General features: G+C 33.8%; 1 protein-coding gene across 1 annotated transcript in view; it reads left to right on the plus strand.

The window, feature by feature from the left end:
* LOC132561906 (A-kinase anchor protein 9-like) overlaps positions 1-27,867 on the plus strand; it is a 99,466-nt gene that overhangs the window by 31,319 nt on the left and 40,280 nt on the right. The window contains exons 5-18 of the mRNA XM_060226618.1: positions 96-172; positions 1,912-2,104; positions 4,277-4,489; positions 5,517-7,235; positions 8,244-8,365; positions 9,925-10,287; positions 10,674-10,778; positions 14,115-14,297; positions 16,720-17,193; positions 17,574-17,725; positions 17,872-18,068; positions 18,269-18,400; positions 22,580-22,810; positions 23,408-23,620. Of these exons, the coding sequence (XP_060082601.1) occupies positions 96-172; positions 1,912-2,104; positions 4,277-4,489; positions 5,517-7,235; positions 8,244-8,365; positions 9,925-10,287; positions 10,674-10,778; positions 14,115-14,297; positions 16,720-17,193; positions 17,574-17,725; positions 17,872-18,068; positions 18,269-18,400; positions 22,580-22,810; positions 23,408-23,620 (4,374 nt within the window). The remainder of the gene's footprint in view (positions 1-95; positions 173-1,911; positions 2,105-4,276; positions 4,490-5,516; positions 7,236-8,243; positions 8,366-9,924; positions 10,288-10,673; positions 10,779-14,114; positions 14,298-16,719; positions 17,194-17,573; positions 17,726-17,871; positions 18,069-18,268; positions 18,401-22,579; positions 22,811-23,407; positions 23,621-27,867) is intronic.

Below are 27,867 nucleotides of genomic sequence, written 5' to 3' on the forward strand. Positions count from 1 at the left end.
AAGTTTATTGGAACTTGGATATGTTTGCGTTTATTGACATCTCCCCCATTAAATGGCCAAGTTTGTAACTTTGTTCGGTTCTGTCTTTACCAAAGGTTCGGAACAATCCAAGGCCACATACATCCAAAGCCTGAACCAGAAACTCGCCAATGAACACCGCAAACTTCTTGAGGTAAGTCCGAGTCAAAAAAAAAAAGAGAAAAATTTAATCCTGACTTTAAGGAAAATGTATATCTGTATTCACTGAATAGACAATGGTCAAGCAGATTAAGAGGCGAGTAATTCTAGTTAAGTAGAGGATGACCTGAGACGCTTACAACTGTTATTGGGATATAATAAGAGCCATGAGGTCATGTGTCCCATACAAATAATTTCAGATATTTTCATTAGAACACATACATGTGCTATAGATGGGAAACGCTGAGACAAAGGTATTGACAGATACAAATTTTTAAACTTTTTATTTATATTTGTAAACATGTGAGTTAGTTTGCTGGTCTGTGTTAACTGTAAATATGTGTTTTGTTTTGATGGTCTGCTACAGATATGTGTGTGTTGTTTTGATTGTTAGCTGTAAATACGTGTTTTGTTTTGATGGTCTGCTATAGATATGTGTGTGTTGTTTCGATTGTTAGCTGTAAATATGTGTGTTTTGTTTTGATGGTTTGCTGTAAATATAACTTTACTCACTGTTACAGGATAGATACAGTAACTTTACTCACTGTTACAGGATAGATACAGTGACTTTACTCACTGTTACAGGATAGATACAGTGACTTTACTAACTATTACAGGATAGATACAGTGACTTTACTCACTGTTACAGGACAGATACAGTAGCTTTACTCACTGTTACAGGATAGATACAGTAACTTTACTCACTGTTACAGGATAGATACAGTAACTTTACTCACTGTTACAGGATAGATACAGTAACTTTACTCACTGTTACAGGATAGATACAGTAACTTTACTCACTGTTACAGGATAGATACAGTAACTTTACTCACTGTTACAGGATAGATACAGTGACTTTACTCACTGTTACAGGATAGATACAGTGACTTTACTCACTGTTACAGGATAGATACAGTGACTTTACTCACTGTTACAGGATAGATACAGTAACTTTACTCACTGTTACAGGATAGATACAGTAACTTTAATGTAAATTTATTTAATTTAAGTTTATACAAAAGTGAGCTCTTCTTATCCCACCATGACAGCCACAGACTAGTTCAATCTTCTTTTATATATTCCTAATTAGGACTTATGTATGAGGTCATGATTATAAATGGTCTTAATCAGATCACATGACATCATTGACCAATGGTCAGTTGACTTCTTTGTAAGTGATCACTCTAGAGTTAATTAGAGGAGGAGGAGAGCAGTTGGATGCAAGCTCTAAACTTTCTTTGCTTCCATTTTCTGATGCGTGCCCTGTTTTGTTTTAAGTTACGTACATCTTCTTGGGGGCTCTCTTTCAACCATGATGATTATCATCTTGCTTTCAATCGATTTGGCCTTATCAATTCAAGGCGAGTTGAATTTTTTACCCCCAATTCATACTTTGGGCTGATTTTCAGGATTTGAGTTATAAACTAGTTTATAACTTCTCACTGTTACAAGGCTATCCTCCGGTTTTATTAACTAGCTTGGGCCTTCTGAGAGTGCATTACTAACAGGCTCATTATGATGTTAGCGTATAATAGGACAATACAGAGTATCCCCTAAGTTTTGCCAATGTATATAATGTAGATTTGGTTCAGTAATAAACCAAGCTATTGACATCAGACTTTGTTGTTTTGTATAAACTCACTGTTACAGGATAAATACAGTAATTTTACTCACTGGCAGTTTTACTTTCCTCTTGTATGGTGGTATGTAAAATACATATGTTTCATTTTATAGAAAATTTCGGAGGATCTGGGAAAAGGTGCAAACTTTAGAAAGCACACTCCAAAGAAGAAACGGAAGCCAGGAGACATAACTACCGAATCAGAAGATGGGGATACGGAAACAGAGAGTATCCATTCCATGCCTGTTACTGGGGAGGAATACCAACAAGTGGAAGAGCGAGAAAAATTGCTTGATAGGGTGGAAGGTATATGTAACAGCCTTATATTTTCTTAAATTATCTGTATTACTTCATGATAGGGTGGAAGGTACACGTAACAGCCTTATATTTTCTTAAATTATCTGCTTTACTACATGATAGGGTGGAAGGTACAAATGTATGTTATGTTTTCAAAAACCTATGTCTGACTTTGAGTCAGAAATAATTTATGGTAATTTTTTTTTGACACATCTTTATTTTTCAGCAAAATCGCACAATGATGATTTTTTGGATCACAATGTTTGCTGTATTTGTAAACCACAATTAACAAAATGATTTCAGTGCACGAAAATAGATTGCTAAAATATGTATACTTAGAGTATTGGCCCCGGGGCTTATCATAGGATATATATGGTAATACATATATTGTATACTACCATATACATTACTGTTTGAATGAATGTCAGAATTATCTTGCTTTAAAACTTTATATACATAATTCAGTACAGTGAATTTTAGATAGGTATGGAAATGAATTTTCAGTGATGAACAGAATAATTGAAATATATGTTTGGAGAGGGTTTGCCCTGTTTGACATTTCGATTCGAGATAGACCTTCCAGTGTGCTCTGTCAAATAAGTTGTTGAACATGTTATTGTGTCAGTCTGTTTGAACAATTGACCCTGTGGTGATTTTACATCTAATTTCTTATTCAATTGTCACTTTTGGAATAAAAAATCTGTTTAAGAAAATTTTAATGTTGGAACATTTTTTAAATCATTTAAAAGAATTCCACCTTTTTTGGATCAAGACCAATTCTTTTTATGGTATTTTTAAGTTGATATAAAGTCTTTGGAAGAAATATATTGCTAAATGTATTTTTACTTGACCAAAAGAAAAACATGAATCTTTTGTTAACTTACATCTGACATGTCCAAGAAAAATTGATTTGAATACTTTCAGTATACACATTATGATATATATATGTATTGAGCCATTTATGAAATAACATCATTGAGAAAATACAAATTACAGTCACAGCAAAACCCACTGATGTTAGAAATGTTTACTTTGAAAGTGATAATATTTAAAATCTATTCATATGTTATCTACTTCAGTGTTGAATATATTAAATGATTTTTATTTTGGAGTGGAAGTTTTTAAAGGTATATACAAATTTTCTCATGAGAGTTTTGGCATGGTTGATTGAAAGTTACTGAAAAGTTAAAGGAGTTATTTTTCAATTCTTAAATCCAAGTAAGAAGTCAATGTATGTGATGATATTTAAGTTATCTTCATGGGTATGAAGTATATAAGTATATCTAGATCTCTTTTGGATCATAACCATTTAACTACAACTAATTTACTCAGCCAGGTGTGAGACAAGTTCAGAATCTATTGATATACTAATAGCTGTGTGGACATGCTGTTAAGAGGTTGTGAAAACAAGACTACACTGGAAAAATATTTCTACATCTGGTTGATAGATTGATATTAAAGACTGAACTCAAATTCTCTTACTGAAGCGATTTGCCTGATCGAAACACTTATTATATGTTGCTGGTTATTTAGTGTAAAATCTAATGCACAGTGTTGAATACAGTGTATTTGGATAGTAGTTCAATTACTGCTATTGTGTACAAAATGTATGCCATTATCATGATTATTGGCTTCACCATCAAAAGGATTTAGAGCCCCGACATATTAATAAAAAAAAGTCCTCTTGTTGTTACTTTTTTATGTGGTGTATGATATACAAATGTAGCTGTTCAGACTGAGGATTGTATTGAATTATCTCTGTGATAGTCCGTAGAAAAGAAAGGATAGTGTTTCTTCTCTTTCTTAATCATAAGAAGTTGACATAATTGTTTGGGGGGAAAAATGCTCATTAGTAGTTAATGTTCATGAAATTATATACCAAGGGAAATTGCACTTTAAAAAAAAAAGAATGAAAGAAAGAAAGAAAGAAAAAGACAGAGAGAGAGAGAGTACCCTTTATAATTATAAATGACATGAAAAATCTGCAGCTTCACCCTGACACATGCTATTTATTTCTACTGATAATTGTACAGCAATATTCCTGGTGTCACATTAATCTGTTACAGAGATGACTCCAGCAAGAAGTAAAAATATATATACTTATGTATAATTTGTAAGATAACATAACCTTGAACCCTTTATCAACACAGGTTATTTTCAGGTCAATTTTCCCTGTTTCAGATGTACGTGAGACTTTGGAGGCACAGCGAGAGGAGATTGCCACACTCCGTGCTGCGATGCTCACAGAGTACGAACAGCTCTTGGCTCTCCGTACAGAAAGTATGGCATCTCACACACAGGAAGTGGAGAAAATGCAGCATGATATGGAGGACCTCCAGAAGACTTATGAGGAAAAAATTCAGGAATTCCAGGCCAAGGTTGAATCCAAAACAGGTAAGCGAAATCCAATTCATTTCATATATGTACTCTGGCAATCCTACACACAAATGAATCAACATAGGATTTGTGTAATTCCTCCAACCTTTCATCAAGGATGTAAAAGATTTTCTGTGGAATCTGAAGCATTGTGGCAGTAACTGTCCAGTGGCATTTTGTGGTGATTTATATCCGAGAGGCGCTGATGTTTTTATATTATTTAGCCACAATGAGATTTAGGGTTTTGTCTTGTAATCTGCCAAATGAAAACAGTGATGTTCAATTTTAAAGGTTGGTAGATTTTGAAGTTAGTTACTCCGTGATCTGTTATATTAATTGCCAGGTACTATTAAGAAATGTTGTGTTTACATAAGTAGCATTATGAGTATTTGACTTCTCATGAACCAGAACACAATCTATATTTATACACTAGAACATAATATATTTCCATTATTGATGAATGAATCTGATAATCTGATTATGAACCCAAGACTCCAACCTTACTCTCCCTACAAACACATATGGCTTAGTCTGTGTTGAATACACAGCCTAGTTCATTTGTTTTAGAAAGGAATGTGAGGTAGGATCCTGCTATATAGAATATATACCATTTAGTGATCAAATCTTGTGGTAGACTTATTTAGAGGATAGAGGTTATCAGTTGTCATTTACAACAAAGAAAGTCATGTTGATGTTAAGAAGAATCAGGAGGTAGAGATCTTTAGTTTCAACAAGAGGTTTCATTGTAACGGAAAATGACATGGATTTGAAATTTCTTTTTAATTCTCAGATAATCACAGATCGTATTAAATCCTGAAGATTCACTTGTAGAATTAAGGATATGTGATGTGAGATATCTATTCTTTGGAAAAATCACTGAATAGTGAAATGATTTAACTGCTGAAGATGTGAGTTGTCATGGATGAGAATATATTTAGTGAAGTGAATTTGTCTTCTCTGAAACGCATGTATTAACTCATTATCCACATTGTGATCAAATCTTCAGGACATTCAACAAATTCTAGTATTTTCTTTTCATTTGTAGGTGAAGCTCTGCGATTAACTGTCACAGAACAACACAACAAGGAATTAGAAATCCTCCAATCTGTCTACGAACAAAAGCTTCTTGATCTTCAGGAAAATTTTGCCAAAGAAAGAGTACAGCACCAAGAACAGATTGACCATCTCATGTCTCTTCAACAGGAAGTTTCTTCTGCACATGCTCAACAGGAAGCTGAACCTACAGTGACCTCAAGTGATGAAAATGTCAAACCTGATAAAGAATCCTCTAGTCTTCCAGCTGTAGAACTTGTGAGTGAACTTGAATCGAAATTAGCAGAGAAGGACTCAACTATTGAGAAACTAACTAGTCAAATTACTGAAATGAAGGAAAATTATGAAATGAGAGATACAGGTCTATCAAATATTGAAAAAGAATTAACTGATAAGTGCAAAGAACTAGAGGAAATGAAGAAGGTTCTGGTGGAAAAAGACAACAAAATCATTCACTTGAAAAAAGAGAAATGCGAAGTTGAGGAAAAATGTGCTAAAGATATGCAAGAATCAGAGAAAAAATATTCAAGTGAGATTGATGAAATAACATCAAGGCTGATCGATATTCAAGCAGAATTGGATGCTTCACGTGAGCAGGAACGTATGCTTGAGGAACAGTATGAAGAACTACAACATCAACACGTTCTGGCACTTGAGGGTGCTCATGAAGATTTTAACCATGAAAAGCATGTAGAGGTGGGCTCACTTCAGTCAGAATTCCAAGTTCAGTTAGAGATTGAACTGAAAAGACAAGCAGCAGATCTAGCAATTGATCATGAAGAAAAGCTCAAGGAAATTGCCAAAAGTTATGAGGAAAAAATTCAGCAACTTAAAACAGATTTTGATGAAAAATTGGTTGACATTACAACTCGAGCATCTGATGCATCACCAGATGTAGAAGATAAAGACACGGACACAGAAAAGTCAACCATTTTGTCACAAGAAGTTCAGTCGGATGTTGTTGATTCTCGTAATGACGAGGATGCAGCAAGTTCAAAAGCAAGTACTGTTATTGAAGTTTCAAGTGACAAAATGTTGTCGCGTAGACAAGGATCTGATAATTCTATGGAAAGTGATCAGGAATCAGAAATAGCTACTCCAAGAGGAGGTAAAATTTCACCAGAGGTGGGCAGTGCAATGTCATACGAGACCGAGGAGGAATCACTTTCTCAGGATATTACGCCAGGAAGTGACGAAGCAGACACTACACAAGACACCACACAGGATACAGACTCAGAAACAGTGTCCGGGCTTTTCAAGGAAATTTCAAAGGCAAAAGAGGACACACTGTCATTTCTACGAGCGGAGTATGAGCAAAAAATCACTGCACTTGATGATCGTTTACGACAGGTAATGGCTGAAAATGTTGAATATGAAAAAGACATGGAAGCTCTTAAAGAGCAGTTGGAGGATGTTTTGTTAGAGAAAGCAAGTACGGAACAGAAGTTAAGTGAAATGAAAACAAATTATGAAAATAAATTAAAAGATATTGAGTTGTCGTCTCGGACTAGTGATATTGATAAGGTACGGCAGGAGTATGCCAAGGAGTATGATGAAAATGTGTCACAAATTCGACGAGAATTTGAAGAAAAAATGGATTTACTAAGACTTGAGTTACAAGAGAGTTTCGAAACTGAAAAAGATGATCTTGTCAAGGAGCATAGAAAGAAGATGAACGATATTGAGGAGAAGTACGAAAACTTAATTGAAAGTAAGTTGAACAATAAAAATACTTTAATTTTACTTAAACTAAGTTGAGAGAAACTTTTTCTTTTTAATTTTCTTTGAAGAAAATGCTTGCTCTTTCAAAAATTCCAACCTAAGATTTATGTTGTTTAGACAAACTGATTCCTTTGTAGAAGGTAGTGTAATGCCAATTTTTTTGCTGTGGTTCAAATTTGAATTTTGAGATTATAGACAATAATGACAACAACTTTGTAATGCCAGTACAAGATTAGAGTAAAGATTGAGAGATCTCTTTCAAAAATAAGGAACATTTGCAATTGTGACAGATTATGTAAATTCAGTTATTACTCTGGCCTCTTTATATCGTAGTATCATATTGATATATTACATAAAAACTTATTGCACTTTTAAAAATTATTCAAAAATAATTAAGTCAAACTTTTTCAAAAATAATGTAATAAAAATTCAGTAGGCCTGGTGTCTTTTTGTTGCAATGAGCATGTCATTGCTTATGGTGTGTGTGGGCACAAACCTTTACCTTTAATGAATGAAATGAGGGAAAAAATATTACACTGTTTTACATGATTGTTGAAGTGCTAGTGATAAAGATGCCAGACAGTTATCGATTTTCATCATATCTAGAGGAGACTTAGATTCGTTATAATCAATGATTGTGTATAATTGTGCAGGATCAAGTGAGCAGTGAAGGTCAACAGGGGAGATAACTCTACTTACCTGTATGATAGTAAATGAATAATGGCAGAAGGAGATAAATATTTGATGAATATTTAGGGGGAGATAACTGTGATTTGTCATAAATGATAAGTTTGCTGGACAGTCACACAACAAGTGTTAAAAAAGACACATGTACAAATCAGAGGTTTTAAGTTGGAAATACTTAAGGCTTTAGCCATTTCAAGGGAAATAACAATATTTTATAGTAATATTTCCCTTTAAAGAACTAAGGCAAGAAGTGTATTTCATATTATGACAGGTATGTAAGAAATACCATTACTGTTTTCTGCAATAACAGGTGTAAGAAGTGGAGATGCTCCTGAAGTCGCAGATATTGTCCGTGACAGAATTGACACAGAACTGGAGATGGCTAAGACGCTGATGCAACAGGAATTTGACGAAACAATTGAGGCTGAACAGGTCTGTATCTTCTCCATTATAAAATCATTGTGAAGGTCACTTAATACCTAAAAGATCGCTAACTTTAAAAAATGTAATAAACCTTTAAATAACATATAATTTACATTTGATTCAATACAATTTTATCAGGTAGTGAAATAGAAAAGTATTAAAATGTTTGGTGAAAGAAAAATGTACCACTGGTCATAAATGTAAAAAATATTACTATTATCAATTATCTTCGTGATTGTCAGTAAGTACAATAGATTAAAATATTCTCTCTACAGGTGGTAATAAATCAATATATGGTACATAAAGTTTGAAAGTGAAAACCCAAAATATTGCAAACATCTTTCAACATTACAATGAAACCACTTTGGGGACTGGACAAAAGTGGTTTTAATAGTGAGGTGGATCAGATTGACCAAAAAGAACCGTAACTCTGTTTAAAATAAAGAGTATATATATCATTAAGTAATGTACATGTATATAATTCAACAATAATAACTAGGCTGTATATAAAATCTTACATTTTATGAAATGGATGTAGAAAAGATAAAATTGGTGAATAGACAAAAGAATATATATGTATATATTCCCTAGTTTATATCATAATATACATGTATATTTACTATTGTAAACATTGAATAAAAGGAAACAAACAATCCATTTTAAGTTCAACATCATTAATGAAGTCACTATTAAGTCTTTCAACACTTCATTTTTCACATAAAATTTGCAAACACATTATCTCTATCAGTGTATCACTCAGTACAACACATTTTTCTTTTTACTTAAAAAAAAAGAGTCCTGTGCACAATGTTGCGAAGAGCTACGGATCTGGACAGCCTCCTCTTCCATACATCCTTTTTACCGATCGTGATAGCTCATTTCGTTTACATGGTGTCGTCATTGCTTGATAAAGTTCATCGAAGTTTTGTGACAGAGAAAATATGTCGTAAAAAATTTGGAACACATGCATGTTTTTTTATTGTTCAAATGATGTCAAGAGTGTAACAGTTAAAAACCCTCGACAGCGTGTGCGCATGCAAGCAAAGGAATATCGGCCCAAAAGACTGCATAATTCACTTTTGGGTATGCAGGGCTTCTAAGGTGTTTAACAGCATACCTACCAATCTATCAGTATATAATCAAAAAACAATAGATCGCTATTAAAACATGTCTGGCTAGCGGTTACAGACGAGTAAGCCAAGTTAATCCAATAATGATGTTTACTTCGTGTAACGCCACCTGGTGACAGGGTTGGTAACCCATGACAAAAACAATGGTCTTGAACTACACACATGTTTGCGGTTCACTGCCCACCAGATATATAGTTGAAAAAAACGGGACTAAAATAAAGTGCCCGTAATAACGGGGTGGTCGTAATTTTGAGGTGGTCATTAGGTGAGGTTTCACTGTATTTTCTATTCTAATGTCGAACTTATCCCATTTTCTTCAAAAGATATACTATGGCTAATATTGAAGCTAAAACACTCAAATTTGAGTGTTTTGAAATATGTCTGTTTATAATATTAGGGGAATAATATCCAGTGATTTTTTTTCTGCCCTGTTTACAGGCTCGAATGATGGAACAGCAACAACAAGAATTGGATGATTTACAATCGCAACATGAAAGCGATATCGCTGAGTGTCGAAAAACACTTCAGGATCAATTTGAGACTCGCCTCCAAGAATTAGAACAACTTCACGTTGAAGAGATGTCTAAACTGCAACAAGAACTTGCCAATTTATCCATGGAATCTATGCCTCAGGAGTCTGACTCGAAGCAGGATACATCTAATCTGCCTAATGTAGATGAAAACCATGCAGAATTGGTAGCACAAATAACGGAGAGCTTAAACGAGAAACACAAGAAGGATCTAGCAACTCTCGAGTCTCATTATGATGCCAAAATCAAGGACCTGGAAGATAGATATTCTGTAAGAATGATGTAAATCTATCTTGGAAAAAAACAACGGAAATTTGCATTATTTATCTAAGATTAGATCAATACTTTAGTTATATTTTTGAACAGATGTGTCAGTTCTCAATTTTTTAGAGAACAATATCACTGATATAAAAATGAATTTCAATCCAGTTAACCAGTTAATTCAAATGCAAATTTACGTTATGTTTTCATGGACAGAAAATGATAACAAAGTAATAGAACATATACACGTTGAAAATTCAGCATTATGAAGATCTCTGGTATAAAGGTTGAAAAAAAGTACCGCCAGAGAAATATTAAAATGTCCCTATTTTAATTCAATCAGATTTGTGTGTTCTGATTCAAATTTTTAAATATCAATGTATTGTTTCAATTCAGGGGGAGATAAGCCAGTTGATGTCTCGTCTTGAAAGTCATTTGACAATAAACACAGGGACGATGGAACTAGCTGGAGTTGTGTCCCCTGTCCACTCTGTACCACGGGTAAGTTGAAAATGTAGAGATTAGATCAATTTTAGTTTCAAACATTTTGAAAATGTCTCTTATAAAATTCTTATTGGTTGAAATGTTGAAGACAGATTAACTTGAGAAAATTGAGGGAACTCACACAAATGAATTCACATACATGAAACATTACTTTCATACTGAATGTGATGTACCCAAGGTAGGTCTTTAAAATGTTCAAAGGTTAGGTCACATTTTCTCTCGGTAGAGTGTTGGTTTCAATTCCATGCCAACAAGACCTCCTTTTCAGCAAAATGTTTCCTAAAAGGAAAAGTCCTAAGTTGTCAATAAATACTGAGTTTTAATCAACTTTAGTGTATTTGATTGGTCAATAACATTGTAAGGTGTGGAGGGTTTATTTCTTTAGGAACAGCTGTTTTCATTATCAATCATTTCTCTTTATTGTAATTAATGGGATTTTGAAGAAAAAACTTTGTATTAAAAATGTTCAATAATTTTTTTGCTGAATTTAAAGGACTCAGCAGTCAAAATGCCTTTAACTCTGAGGGTTTTTTTTTTCAATGTATTTTTTCTTTTTGTATTGATGTTGCCTTGGTTCTTGTTACATCAAATATCAAAATTAGATGTAAACTCTCTGTATTTACAGCCTAACTTAAATTTTACCTTATTCAGCTTGTTTGTGTTCATTCTTTGCCAGATTTTACATAACAGTAAAATTCAGTCAACATTGACTGATGAGGAATGTCAGCTTCAACAAAAAGGAAAGTTATTTTTAAGATATTTTTAATCCAAAATAAATATGAAAGTTTCCTTTCATGAGTCATAATGGTAACACCAGCTATGTGTTATAAAAAAAAGAGGGGGGGGGAAGGTAAATTGTCAAAAGATATAAGATATTTAACAGATCAATAAAAAGTAACAGATGGCTGTATATTCATGTAGCAGTATGGATATCGATTTATACATTAAACCCAAGATATGTATGATATTTCAAACCAAGAGAATTTTGAATAAACATGATTGGTGATTTCACACCCTCAAAACATATGTTGGACAGGACATATTCTGTGTGCAAGATAACAAATGATTTGGATTTGGCATAATTGTTTACTTACACAGTTTTTCAAATTATACAGGGTTCAGTTTGGACAGGTTGTGTAATTAAGTAGGTGTTGTAGATAGAGAATGTCACACATGTTAAATTGTGAAATATAAACTTGAATAGATTTGCAACCTCCAGTAGTTGTAGCAATATATGGAGAAGAGTATGAAATTGATATGATTTCTATGGATTGTATAGAGTAAAGCGAGAATTTATAACAGATACCTGGTCAGGTTTTATATTGGCCAATCAACATCTCCCCACCTTGGATGTAGGCTGGCTACAGATGGTGTGAACATCTATCACCAGAGGGTAGCCAATAGCATTGTTACATATGGTGATGAGCAGATGTCTTTCTAAGTCTATTCCTTACGTTGTCAAAGGCATGTATCTGTCCCTTACATTGTCAAAGGCATGTATCTGTCCCTTACATTGTCTAAGGCATGTAACTGTCCCATACATTGTCTAAGGCATGTAACTGTCCCATACATTGTCAAAGGCATGTATCTGTCCCATACATTGTCTAAGGCATGTATCTGTCCCTTACATTGTCAAAGGCATGTATCTGTCCCTTACATTGTCAAAGGCATGTATCTGTCCCTTACATTGTCAAAGGCATGTGTCTGTCCCTTACATTGTCAAAGGCATGTGTCTGTCCCTTACATTGTCAAAGGCATGTATCTGTCCCTTACATTGTCAAAGGCATGTATCTGTCCCTTACATTGTCAAAGGCATGTATCTGTCCCTTACATTGTCAAAGGCATGTATCTGTCCCTTACATTGTTAAAGGCATGTATCTGTCCCTTACATTGTCAAAGGCATGTATCTGTCCCTTACATTGTCAAAGGCATGTATCTGTCCCATACATTGTCTAAGGCATGTATCTGTCCCTTACATTGTCAAAGGCATGTAACTGTCCCTTACATTGTCAAAGGCATGTATCTGTCCCTTACATTGTCAAAGGCATGTAACTGTCCCATACATTGTCAAAGGCATGTATCTGTCCCTTACATTTTCAAAGGCATGTGTCTGTCCCTTACATTGTCAGAGGCATGTGTCTTTCCCTTACATTGTCAAAGGCATGTATCTGTCCCTGACATTGTCAAAGGCATGTGTCTTTCCCTTACATTGTCAAAGGCATGTGTCTTTCCCTGACATTGTCAAAGGCATGTATCTGTCCCATACATTGTCAAAGGTATATATCTCTCCCTTACATTGTCAAAGGTATGTGTCTGTCCCTTACATTATTAAAGGCATGTGTCTGTCCCTGACATTGTCAAAGGTATATATCTGTCCCTTACATTTTCAAAGGCATGTATCTATCCCTTACATTGTCAGGGTTTTGTGTCTGTCCCTTATATTGTCAAAGGCATGTGTCTGTCCCTTACATTGTCAAAGACATGTGTCTGTCCCTGACATTGTCATGTGTTTAATGGATAGAAAAGATTCCCAATACTAAATCAATGACACTGCATTACGTAGTTGTTCTTTGAGATGCAAAAAGGCAAATAAAAGAGCGAAGAATGTGCTGTTGTATATCATACACAGCAGAAGCAGCTCCAGGTGATGTTGCATACACACAAAGTACATATCCCCTCCAGTCATGAATCACTCTTATTGTGCACAACTGTCTCACATGTTACAGGTATGAAACTTATGTCGTCAATATCATGACATCACGATCAGTTACGCCCATCCAATAACTTTGTCCAGGTATCTAGATATACGAGTGAAGTTTAGTTGATGCATATCTAGATCTTACATAAATGATGTGCCTTGATGATGGAATTATTTCTGGTGTTTATCTACCAGTTGAAAGTTTGTAGGTAATAGACATGTAAGTACTGATATGATACTTAAAATGATGTTTATAATTAGAACTTCTGTCAAAAAAATGGCCACAGATTGTTCGATAGTAACTTTTATTACTTGAAAAACATACATATTGTAGACTATGAATATAGAGTTTATTTCAAACTAATTTTGATAGGGAAAATATTGCTTGATAAAGCAGCACATATTCTACATTAATGCTTAAAACATGTACCCCCAGGAGACTTCTTTTCAAACTTTATTGATTTAAATGAAGACTAGGTTTATGATGGTGAAGTTTGGAGATGAGGATATGGTACGAAATACGACTTGTGAGGGATCACAACAGTATGAAACTAATTTGCAGTCTGCAGACTTATGATACAGGCAATTTTATGTTCCAAATTTGTTTGTCTAATAAGCATAACTTTCCTTAACAGTTGTCATTAGACAAATTGGATCAGAAGGGGGGTATGGAAGGACAAGGCACTTCCAGTGATGACCAGTCTTCAGTTCCCACCCGTAGCACTCCACGTGACCTCGACAGTGAGAGGTCAGTTGACAGGTCAGAAACCATGGAGACACTCCTACCGCCAGCACAGATTAGCCCAACCTCAGAGGCGGTAAGTCTGTCATCTGTATTTAGTTTAAAGTTGATTTTTATTTTTCTGTATATATGACCACAAAGAGTTATAGGGATAGTAAATGTTATTTCAAATTTTAGTTAATGTGGGGACTGTCCCAATTAGCAATTACTTATATAGCATAAGATTCTTTAAGAAAAAATTCACGCGACACCATGGTGATCTGGACCCAATCTCAAATCTATACGACATGGTAGTGTTTAGGCTGTTACAATATCTGTAGGGCTAAACCCAATAAAGAAATGGATAAATAGCAATTAAAGCCTTTAAGCTTTTTAAGTTCATTCCATCTGCCTTCAGGACTAAGTTCATGTTCCTTTCCATAACTTCCAGGTAATCCAGTTAATTTGGTATATTTCTGGGTAAACTGTTATTCTTTTTAAGTCAAACTGATCTTGACATCACCTTGACCTGGACTTGACCTTTTGTTGTCATCCAATTCAATATAATCAGATAACTAAGTAATCACTTATGAAGAATGTTCCAATAGCATCAGACTATCCTATGGTTCCATGAACAAGTTGTTTCTAAATATGTAGCTCAGTTGTAAAAAAAAACAGAAAATTGTAATAAAGTTCAATATCTAATTAGGCAATCACGACAGATAATAACTATCCAGAAGCATTTACACATCTCTAAGAAAGATTACGGTTTTAAATTTATATGTCGTTTATTGTAAGATTATTATGTAAAAGCATCATATAAAGTAATACAGGGTTACATCACCATTCTGTCACAATATCTACACAAACAACGCACTACCATTCTGTCACAATATCTACACAAACAATGCACTACCATTCTGTCACAATATCTACACAAACAACGCACTACCATTCTGTCACAATATCTACACAAACAACGCACTACCATTCTGTCACAATATCTACACAAACAATGCACTACCATTCTGTCACAATATCTACACAAACAACGCACTACCATTCTGTCACAATATCTACACAAACAATGCACTACCATTCTGTCACAATATCTACACAAACAACGCACTACCATTCTGTCACAATATCTACACAAACAACGCACTACCATTCTGTCACAATATCTACACAAACAACGCACTACCATTCTGTCACAATATCTACACAAACAACGCACTACCATTCTGTCACAATATCTACACAAACAACGCACTACCATTCTGTCACAATATCTACACAAACAACGCACTACCATTCTGTCACAATATCTACACAAACAACGCACTACCATTCTGTCACAATATCTACACAAACAACGCACTACCATTCTGTCACAATATCTACACAAACAACGCACTACCATTCTGTCACAATATCTACACAAACAACGCACTACCATTCTGTCACAATATCTACACAAACAACGCACTACCATTCTGTCACAATATCTACACAAACAATGCACATGTTTACAAAATGGTTAGCACTATTCCAGTAAAACATCAGCCCAGGACTTCAAAATAAGTATTTTCTCTTCTTAGTGTAAAAGGAGCAGGGTCAGTGTGGATTGTACAGAGTGTCAGTCAGGTTATTCAACAGGCATTTGTATCTTCCCTGTTCTTTCACAATGGTTTAGTTTACTGTCTATTAAATGTCTATTAGCACTTTGCAAATTATCAAGTAGGTTCTGTGCAGAGATGAAAAATTTCCGCCAATCGGCAGATTTCCGCCTTTTTCATGACAGATTTGGTCATTTTTGAGATCGATGCAAATCCGGTGAGAAAATTTCATGGGTGGGGGGGTTTGGTATTTCTTGATGATGCATTTTATTTTTAAGCAATCTTCATCAACTCCGTTCTTAAATCCTTCAATTTATATGCCCTTATAAATTGTAAAATTACACATCGAGCAGTTACGAGCACCGAGTTTTCGGTATTGTCAAATCGATAATATGAAGGAAGATAACTATTACATCAGTCGAACGTTTGAAAGCTATAGTTGAATTACAAGAGATTAAAAATTTCCACCGATCGGCGGATTTCCGCCTTTTCCAATTCCAGCCACTTTCATCTTTGATTCTGTGGATTGTACCCCTAAACAAAACCAGGAGTCTGGTTACACTGAAAAAGTCCTTGTAATTGATTAATTACTGAAAAAGTCCTTATGATTGATAAATTACTGAAAAAGTCCTTATGATTAATAAATTACTGAAAAAGTCCTTATGATTGATTAATTACTGAAAAAGTCCTTATGATTAATAAATAACTAAAAAAGTCCTTATGATTGATTAATTACTGAAAAAGTCCTTACAAGGGATAAACTATAATTCGATGACTTTTAACTATGAATTTAGGTCTAATTTGGATATAAATACAGTTTTTACAAAGATAAGCATTTTGTAATACCCCAGGGGTCTAAGATGTTTTAAACTCTATTCTAATTTTGGATTGTTCTTGTAGCTCAGTGATCGCGACCATGACAGCCTCAAGTCTGAGGAATTGATGATGAGGTTTGACAGTGAGTCCGAAGATAATGGGATGGAGGAGCGACCAGGAGCCAGACTTGGTCATGTCCCATCAGACCAAGGCGACTTCAGCTCTGAGGACGAAATTATCAGCTCCCCAAGTCAGACCACAGCACCATTTGAAGTGGAGTTTATTATTCCAAATCAAACCTCAGTCCAGAGCATGTTACCTGGGCAGGCAACACCTTCAGAAGAGGAGTCAAAAGAACTGCAAATGGAGGAAAAAGAGCAGGATGAAAGTGAGGCTGATCGTAGTGCCAGTCCCGCAGATATTTTGTTACAGACCCAGTCATTGGCTGGATTTACTTTGCCTGCATCAACTATTGGATCTTCAACAGGATCACGCTCAGCCGACTTCCAGGAAACATTGTTGATGGAAGTGAAGGAAAAGGATGAAAAAATCAAACAGGTTAGATGATGTTACATTTTGAAGTGATTCTGTTGTTTACCTTATACCATTCTGTGTATCAATGAATATACATTTGTTTGTTAAGTAACAAAAGATTTTTTTTTTAACAAAAAAAAAATTTTGACAACATTTTGTTTCACAATATCCAATGGCTAAGTTTTTCTTCGGTTTTCTTTGATGTACACAATTTTTACACAGTTCTCCAGAGAAATTATACAAGTCATTCTTTTAAGATAAGTTGATACACAGCTGTCTGGAGGTGTACTTTTCATGTTATTTCCCTTAGGTAAACTCAAAATTGTTTCCAAGTTAGGTGTCAAAATTCTTATAAGTGTTTGAATTTTAGTATAATATTCTTTAACTTTGTATTTCAATATTAGTTGGAGGCAGAGATCCAGGCTTTGAATGGACAGCTGAAGAAACAAACAGAGGAAGAGAACCTGATTCTACTACGACGTGAAAGAGAGGCTCAAGAGGATCAGAACCTAGAAGAACTTCTCCGACAGGATGTATCCCGTGTGAATAAAGAAAGGTAGGTAGAATAAATATAAGGATTTATCTTTATTTTTTGCGTTTCTTAAGTAAAATGATACCACTAATTCCACTAGCTAGGGGAATTGGGTGTTAGCTCATTCATTTATAACAATAGATTTATGATAAAATCTTTTGTGGTTGTAGGGACGCAATACAACAGACAAACGAACACCTGCTTCAGCTGCTGTCGGATGCAGTCAAGACATTTATGAGTGTTGAAGAGGTCATTGGCAAGAAGCTGTCGAAGATTGTAGTGGACACTGGTGACCAATCAGGCCAATCTGGTGTCAAGTCTCCCCGGTCAGCCGAACAAAGTCAAGGAAGCCCGGAAGGAGCTGAGGGTAAGATATCTACTTGTGTATGACTGTATTTGGTTGGAAAAGAGATAGAATGTACAAAAAGTGTGAGTGATTGTATTTGATTGGAGGAGAAATATCATGTGTTCAATTTGTTGATATCCACAATTTGCATGTGTGTGAGTGGTGTATGTAAATAAATGTGTATCAGCGATATTACAATGAAAATATTGCTTATATTTAAGGAGGAGAGTTCCATGACAGTGGCGATGTTCCACAGGAAACTTCTATTCTGTCCAATGACGAGGGACTAGATCTGTCACAACGACTGTGTGAGAGTATCTTCCTGGACTCAGAAGGGGAGGAGCTTCTCACAGGTAGGCGGGGCTACACTTCTCATTTATTTCTACAATATCCAATGTAGGGGATCAAAATAGGCTCTTTATTAGCTCATACCAGTCTAGTTTAGGAGAGGCTTCCCCATCACTTACCATATTTCTCATGGGCAACTAGAAGTTTAACATCAACTGGACTTGCTTGGCTGGTGATCCTGAACAGAGTTGCAATCTTATCCAATTTTTTATGTTTGATTGACCTAGTTTTAATTGTTTAGAATACTGTGGTTGAGTTGTTTAAACAACATGAAAGGCAAAGTTATAAAATTCAGAGTTTAATAAGTTTGATTAATTATTCAAAGTATGCTGAATTAGCTTTTGGTCTCTATCGCTTGATATAATCAAGGTTTTAATTTGAAGAAGTAGAGAAGTTTTGCTAACTTCAAGTGTTTGATAAGAAGAAAATAGATAAGCATTGAATTGTTTTTGCTTGGGAATTGATTTTGTTTGAAATATCAGCTTTACAAGCAAACATTATATTGTGGGTTGTATGATGTGATGTTCGCCAACAATGTACTAGATGTCAGATTTATGTGCCTTTAACTGATATTATGATGTCGTGAATGACATTCCATGGATGTAACTTTCCAGTCGTGTAGCCGTGATCTTTTCTTGTTAATTGATAAAGTGTGATTTCTGTGTAAATACAGATATTCATTATACATTCCACTTAAAATGGTTAGAATTTACAGCACTGATAAACTGGGAGCTGTAATTCTCTGAAGTGAAAAATTTATAAGCTTTTAAATATTGTGAAAATAATTCAAGAATTTATTGAAATTATCGCAGACTTATGAACCTATCCTGTTTTTAAAATATGTGTTTCTTACTGCTATGAGCATGCAAATTTAGGTCTTTTTTCATGGTTGTCAGATAACACGCAAAGTGAGGGTTTTTAATTAAGGGCAGAATTGATTAATGAAACATCATGTTTTAAATATCTTTTATTTTTGGTATGCTTTTCAAATTTGTATTATTAAAATGTTGAATGAATTTTGTTTTTGAATGAAGATTACCTCTGGTTGAAAAATTTCATCATAGGTTGGTGACATTTCTAGTATTGGCATCACAGTTTCTGAACTTTATCACAATCTCAGTTTTTTTGTTGTTTTTTAAAGTTGAAAAACAGAACCATCTTTTTCCTGTCACATGATAAAATCAGATTTTTTGTGTTTTTCTTTATTTCTTTACACATTCACAAGAATGAAATGTGGTGGTTTGGTTAGAAATCCTGAACTTTGTTTACAAAAAAAAATACAGTTGTTTACTCAGTTACAATACTGGAGCAGACTGATCACTCTAAATGTGTGCATGCATTTAATTTTCATGTTGTTTGCAGTGATCACATATCTTTGTTGTCTCTGTGTGGAAGTGAGTGTTTTGAATTTTAATTATATAATTTCAGCATATAGAAAAAATGAAAATATATTAAATGCAGATAAAAAAATTTGAACAAATTTATATTATATTTTTATATTAAATTCAAAGTTCTTAAGTTATCAAAAAGAAGTTTTGCCAAAACATATTTCCTTGATTACCCTTGTCTGGCCCCAATAACTATGGGGAAAAATCATGACAAACCCCACTCAGGGCCCCAAACAGACTGCAGGATGCTAATTTCAGCAGTTGAAGTTTCCATTTCCTAAATGTCACCCATATTTATGATTCATTCATGGAGTCGTCAGTTTCAAATTTGTGTTATGAACAAAACCTGGATTTTATTGGCAGCCTAGGAAAGCCAGCAGTGTATTCCAACTACATAAGTAATAACTTTTTATGATTGAAATAATATTGTCAGTTGTGATTACTTTAAATTTTGGATTGTCACGTTCAGTGTAATAGTGTTATGTCAGCGTATTTGTACATGTGGTTTACATAAGTAGCAGATTCTTAATTACTTTGTCAAAATAATTTTCATGAGTTATTTATTACAAGTTTAAATAATCAATATTCTTTTGATTAATTCAGCTCAGGTTTACGTGCAGCATGCTGGTTATTTTGAAAAAAAAATAAATAGCTGAAAATACCATATTCTCGTTTTAATGATAAACAACACTATGTAGAAATGATAAGATTTTGAAACATTAATCAAACTTTAAACACATCAACTCTATATTCTCTGTAAATATTCCCCAACGACCGTTAATTTACATGTAAAACCCACTTCCTGACTAATCTGTGATACATTTCTTTCCTGTACCTGACATGTAAACAAAAACTTTAAAATTGAAATTATAAACCAACAGTGACCTATGGATGTTGTCTAGATATTTTGAAACAAAACTTCAACATTCTACTGAAGATTAAACCAAATTCTCTGGTGGCTTTCATCAGATAAGAATGAAACAAGGATTTGGCAGTGTTTAACGTGACAGCTTATGAATGTGTGATATGTCGGCATCACTGAACATATGTGAAACAGCTGTGTCTGTATGTACATATGTACAAGTGATTCAGTGGTTCCGTGTAGTCTATACAAGAGTTGATTGGATTTTTTTTTAAGAAGAGAGTTGAGTTTCTTTTCGTAAATGCAACATGGTAGATTTCAATTCCCTTTTTTCCATAAAGTCAACTGATATTGGAGCTGACTTATAACATTTTATAGGGAAAGTCTTCACTTAATAGTATTCACAGTGGAAAGTTCAGGGTGCATTGTTGTATTTGTCCTCTTGACATGTCTACAAAAAAGATGATAGAATACATGTATATTTTACTTGTTGTCTAAAAAGTTGAAAACAATGTTATTTGTTATATTTGAATATGCTTTTGTAGGTTTGTGTCTTAAGGAAAAACTACAACAAGCTTGCTGTACTCTTAATACAAGTTATGAAGATATTTTGCTATACTGTGCTGAATCATACCTTTCCTTCATTTTAATGGCTATGTATATAACTAGCCTGTGTTACTTTAAGTAATTGCTGTTGTTGTTATAGCAGCTACAAAATCTACTCATACATTACTGTACACTACAAGTAATTTCTGCTCTATCCTCTACAGAACAGCAGTAAAAACAGCTTGTTTAACACTGACTGTACCTTATTCCTATTCTACCCTACCCTCTTTTTAGTGACAATGAAAACAGTTCTTCATGTTATACAGTATATAGTGTCTGTTCTACCCTCTATATAGTGACAACCAAAACAGCACATCCTGTTATCCGTAGATATGCAGTATACAATGACAACAGACCGTTTTTACAGTGTCAACTACCACAGAGCATTATGCTATACAGAATATAGATTCTGTCCTGCCCTCTTTAAACTGACAATCACAACAGACCATTATACTGTACAGAATATAGATTCTGTCCTACCCTCTTTAAACTGACAATCACAACAGACCATTATACTGTACAGAATATAGATTCTGTCCTACCCTCTTTAAACTGACAATCACAACAGACCATTATACTATACAGATACTATACAGAATATAGATTCTGTCCTACCCTTTTTAAACTGACAATCACAACAGACCATTATACTATACAGCATATAGATTCTGTCCTACCCTCTTTAAACTGACAATCACAACAGACCATTATACTGTACAGAATACAGATTCTGTCCTACCCTCTTTAAACTGACAATCACAACAGACCATTATACTGTACAGAATACAGATTCTGTCCTGCCCTCTTTAAACTGACAATCACAACAGACCATTATCAGGGCTCTCACACCCCATTTTGGGACTGGGGCCCGGGGCCCTTAGATTTGGGGAAAATAATGGTGTTTTTCTTAGAATTGGGAGAAATTGGGGTCTAAATTGGGGAAAAAATATACTGTTTCGCATTGGGAATGGGGCCGAATATCGGCCCCAAATCTGGCAGATCAAGAGCCCTGGTTATACTATACAAAATATAGAATCTGTCCTACCCTCTTTAAACTGACAATGACAACAGACCATTATGCTATACAGTACATATTTTCTGCCATACCCTCTTTATAATGACAATGACAACAGCTTATTATGTTATACAGTATATAGGTTTTGTGCTTCTTTATAATGAAAACGAAAGCAGACCATTGTGTTATACAATATCTAGTTTCTGCTCCACCCTTTTTATGGTGACAATTGAAAGGTGTCATTACACTAAATAGTCCTAACTTCCAATCATTCTGCCCAGAATATATCATTTTTCGTTTTCACCTTTCACAGATGCCAGTCAGAGACTCCAGGGGTCAGTGACCCGTCTCCTCGATATGATTGAGGACACCACCCACCAACTGACAGATGCACGCCGCACCCAGCATGATCTTGTCTCGACCTTGTCGTCAGGACAACAGGAATCACAGTCACTCGAGTCACGATGCCAAGAGATGGAGGATCGACTTAGGGAACAGGTTGAGGCAAAAGAATTCCTTGCCCTAGAACTACACAAAGCTGAAGGTTGTTTATTTTTGTGTACTTCGGTATAGATTCATTTCTGTCAACATTTTGGAAATTTTCCAAGTTGAAGAATGTAATCATTCAAAATGTTAAATTTTAGAAAAATATATTTTTTGGCCTTTATGCTGCATACATTTATGATTAAAAAAATTTTCTTAATTCTTATCGATAAAGACATGTTTTTGTGATCCAAAAACAACAAACAATTCTCTACTTGGATACCAATTATGAAGAGTGAGATTTTGAGAAACATTTTTCTTCTGATTCTATTTGACACTCAACCTAACTTGATTAAGATAAGCATTTATTTTGTATTATAATTTGTAAAATGATTTATTAGGAAATTTAAACAACTTTTACTGTGATATGCAAAGTTGATTCTGTGTGAAAGGAAGAATGATTGCTGATGTAAAATAAACTTTATTTATTTTACAACAATTGCGAAACAAGTTATGTCAACTTTTACGGATGTGATGTGCAAAGTTGATGCTTACCTTTTGTGTGAAAGGAAGAATGATGCGCCACCGGACCACCCAATGCTGATGTAAGAAATAAATATTCAGAGTGTATGATAAGTCATTATCTGTATGTTTTAAGGATTAATTGAGGGCTACAGTGCCGAACGTGAGATGTTGGAACTGCGGATACAGGATCTTGAGGAACAGAAAGAGGCTCTTGTCCTTGAACTTGAAACAACACGAAACAAACTTGGCGACCTTGAGACTGTTCATCACGAAGCCACGTCATTGCGAGCAGAAATCCAAAGGCAGCATAATCTGGTCCAGGAGAACGCTGGCGAGGAAGCACAAGGTTTACGTCGTTTCCGTTACCTTTTACTTCCACTAGGTGTAGCTGTCACTAGCTTCTTGCTGCGTGACTATATATAATGCAAATGTATAACATTGTCTTGTTCGGTGTGATAATATGAAATATTCCTGCTTTGTTTTTACGTAATTCGGAGTCTATTAATAGCATCAAGTTGTTGTGAATTATATATATATATATAATTTTTGATAGAATTTATTTTGTGATGTTTTTGCCTTACTCTGATTGATACTTGTTAATTCTACTTAGATTTTAGTTATTGTTGACTGTTGATTGGATAGTTTGAAACATAGTACATACATTTATATATATCTAATATACATATATGAATGCTGTAGTCATGCTTGATTGATTTTGCGTGCCAGAATGAATTCATAGCATGGAATTGTTACATGTTTTTAATACATTGGGATTTGTCTTTAGAATTGAAAATTTCTGGGGTTATACCTACAAACTTAACATCAGTATCACACTGACAAATTCAAATCATCATGTAATTAGCAGAAATTAAGCAATGTTAATTTATTATTGAGATTACAGATATTAATTTACTTTGTATTTTAAAAATGCAAATTTAAGTGGAGTTAGATATTGATTTAAAAAAAACTGATTGTCTGAAAAAAGGATTACACTGTCCCCAGGTGTTGTATGTGTAAGCCTATCCCAGAAATTGTTCACCTCCAAAAGACAGAACTCACACCATTCTCTTATGTTATTCATTTGTCTGTTAATACATGTATATGTTTGACCCATCATGAACTTTGACCCATGTTGATCTTTGACCCACTGTATGATTTCAATGGAAATAGGGTCATGATGTTTCTAGTTGCTATAGTTATGTATGTACTTATCACTGATAATGTCATCAGCTTAGCACTGGATTTACAGTTAAAGTCATGACCTTTGACCTATTTAAACCACAGGCCTTTTCCTGTCCAGAATTGACTGAGTAGATTTAATACCAGTTATTGTTAACTTGTATTTATATTGTTATATTTGTCTGAGGACATTGTTTATCTCTTATAAACAAATAAATGAAATTGTCATGCTAGAAATAAAAATAGAGCTGATTAAGATATGTTACATTCCCCCAAAAATTAGTCTCTTTGAGCTTTAAAGAATAATCTATTAATGTTTTATAATATCATCATATGTATATAAAAGTAAATCGTAAATAGGAAATATAGAAAAATAGAAGGTTTGCAAGATAAGCAGGGTTTCATAGTGGAAATATAATCAGGTAACAAAATGATTAATGGATGGATTTTGTGTTTGGTTTACTTGGAAAATAAATAAAACTGGCTGGATAATTTGAGAAAAAGATTTTTATTATATCTGAAATTGTAAACAAATATTAATTCCATAAAGCTGACACCAAAGCAAAGCCATCTTATATGAGATATCAAGTCCATGAGATAAAGAGTTAAGGATATATGCTACCTTAATGTATTATCTCCATTCTAGAAGAATCTCAAGGTTTGGAAAAGTAGATTTTATTTTGAATTCATTAAAAAATTTCCAAACCTGTTTATTTGATCAATGAAAAAATTATCCTTAGATATGCAGTAATGAAAATACTGATGATACCTTTGAAGAAAGATAATTATTTTGCAAGGGAGGTAATTCAAAAGCATGCACATGTGATAGGTGCAAGGTAGCATATAACCTTAAGGAAGCAGCATGATATATCAAAAGAAGATTTAACCAGAAAAACTGTAGAGGAGATACCAAAATGGAAGGTAAATATCATAAATTATTCATAATCATAATAAAAATTCTTCACAATATTTGTAATCAATATCTAATTTTACAAACTTTCAAGTGTTTTACAAAGAAAATAATTCTAAAAAATGAAAATTACCAGTCTCAATTTTTAAAGTTAATTGTTTTTGTTTCTTTTGGGATTTTTTTTCTCTCATTTTGGAGTTTTCGTATACTAAAACTGTCTATCTGAAATTGATTATTTTCTTTTAGATAGAATATATTCATTCTAAATGGAAATTTAATATCATATCCATATAACTAGTCCCATATACCAGACATCAATATATTCTGGTAATAAAGAATTAAAGTGGAGACTGAGAATGAAAAGCGTTAAGGTGGAAGTTAGTTCAGTTACAGGTTAAACCTACTAGGATGTGGTCGTTGTGGACAGGAAAAGGCCTCGTGTACTCCTCAGGTAAGGAGTGCTCTCCCCTTCTTGTCTATATTTAGGCACAGGTTTCTTGGCTGTAGGGACTGCGGGTTGTGGAGGTAACTTTCTACATGTAATCAGATGCAAGAGGGCTTTTGCTTCATTCATTGCCATCAATTTTTCCTATTATTTTGTCAAATTTTATTTATTTTTTTTTTTTTTGGTCTTGAATTTCTAAGAGAAAAAAAAAGTGATAAATCTTATTTCTGCAGAAATCAATAACTTTATGCATTGTTTGCAAATAACATCTTTAAAAAATGCCTTCATGAATTCCAATCATTTTCAACTCTTAAAACTTAATGGAAGCTAAAGCCCTTTGATGTAAGCTTCAACCCTGAAGCCCCTTTACAAACACAGTAGATTGTTCTTGTCCTTTGTGGTGGACCAGTCTATTGTTGTTAGGGTGTTTTCAGGGTTAAAGGTGCTTCGTTGATACATCGGTGACCCTGGTTTCCCTTATCGTTGTACCAGCTTATGTTACAAACATAGTACTAAGAAATCCTGTATGAAATTATTGAGTTACTTTTGTGGAAATATGGTGCATGATTGGCAGCTAAGAGGGTATCCAGTTTCCTCATCTGCTAAATAAACTTCCTTTGTAAATAATTCAGGTTAGTTTATTTTCCAAGTGTAAGGAAGAAAGGATTTGTGGTATATGTCATCATCATTAACATTGAACCCTGTCACATTTACCGAGCCCTGCTCGATTAATAGGAATAGTTTATTTCTTTCTGGATGAAAAACATTTTTTATTTAAAATTTTGGAAATTGAATCCTGGAATTATTTCAATATTATCTTTTTCTGCTGTTAAGATTTTACATCTTGACTGGATTTGTTCGGCAATGACAGGTTTCCTTGTTCAATATTAATTCATGAAATATTTGAGCACTAGAAATGTCTTTATTTTACCATCTTCAATACAATATGTATTATAATCTGTAGAAGTGTTAAACTTAATTTGTGGTATAACTGGTGTACAAGTATTGGTTTGTGAAAACTGTTTTATTCTGTATGGATACAGTAGAAATATTTGTATATCTGAGAAAGCTGAAGGAAAAAGTAAAGACATTTCTAAAACTAAAACTATTATCATATACATGTTTAGGGAAACTTTACAGTTGCATTAGATACAGGATTCTTCTAAAATACCTGCTTAAAATACCTATGTATAGAAATGATGTAGATTTTACTGTCACAGTGTAATTAATGGAAAACTGTTAGCCAGTGTTGTGTAAAGTTTCTCTTACTTCATAATCTATCTTCATAATCATAACATTTTTTTTATTTCAGTTTAGTTTACCATGTTTTGATAGATTTTAGTATCTTTAATTTCATTTTTAAATGTTGACCTCATTCAAAGTCAAAAATCTTGGATCGAAATGCCAAGGTCGTGTAGAAATGTCATTTGAATAGTTGCTCAGCATTCTTATAAGAACAAAATTAAGAATAGATACTTTTAATCTTTTTGATGCATTCAAAATAGATAACGACCTTTGATGATTTTAATCAAGACATGTTTACCATTTGACTGAAGGTGTTTGAAATATAGCTAACATAAACATTTATACATATATAATCAGTATTAAATACAGCATGATCCTTAATATAATCACCAACAGTTTACATGATATGCAATGCATGCAAACAAAAGTTTGTTTTTTTTGTGAAATTTTACAAGAAAATATTATTTTATACCCAAAGTCCTGTGGAAGGGAGGTAATTCCAAAAGAAATAAGATATAAAGTAGCCTTAATATAAATTTTCATTTATACATCTATCAAATTGAATCTAGAATCGTGATTTCACAATCACCACATGATCATCGTGCCAAATATTTCAATCTTTCGTTTACAGGAGTCCACCATTTAATCATGATTTACTTGCATTGTATACATACATAAATATATATGGACAGAGAGTAGATGTAACAAAGTGATTATATCTAACTACCAACATTTATTGTTTATTTTACACTTAATTAACTCAAAGTTAACAACTATTTATATGGGATGGAACAATGGTTTTTAAAAGTTAACT

The sequence above is a fragment of the Ylistrum balloti genome, unplaced genomic scaffold, assembly GCF_031769215.1.
Source record: "Ylistrum balloti isolate Yb309-2 unplaced genomic scaffold, AGI_CSIRO_Ybal_v1 Utg371306, whole genome shotgun sequence".
Taxonomy (NCBI): Eukaryota; Metazoa; Mollusca; class Bivalvia; order Pectinida; family Pectinidae; genus Ylistrum; species Ylistrum balloti.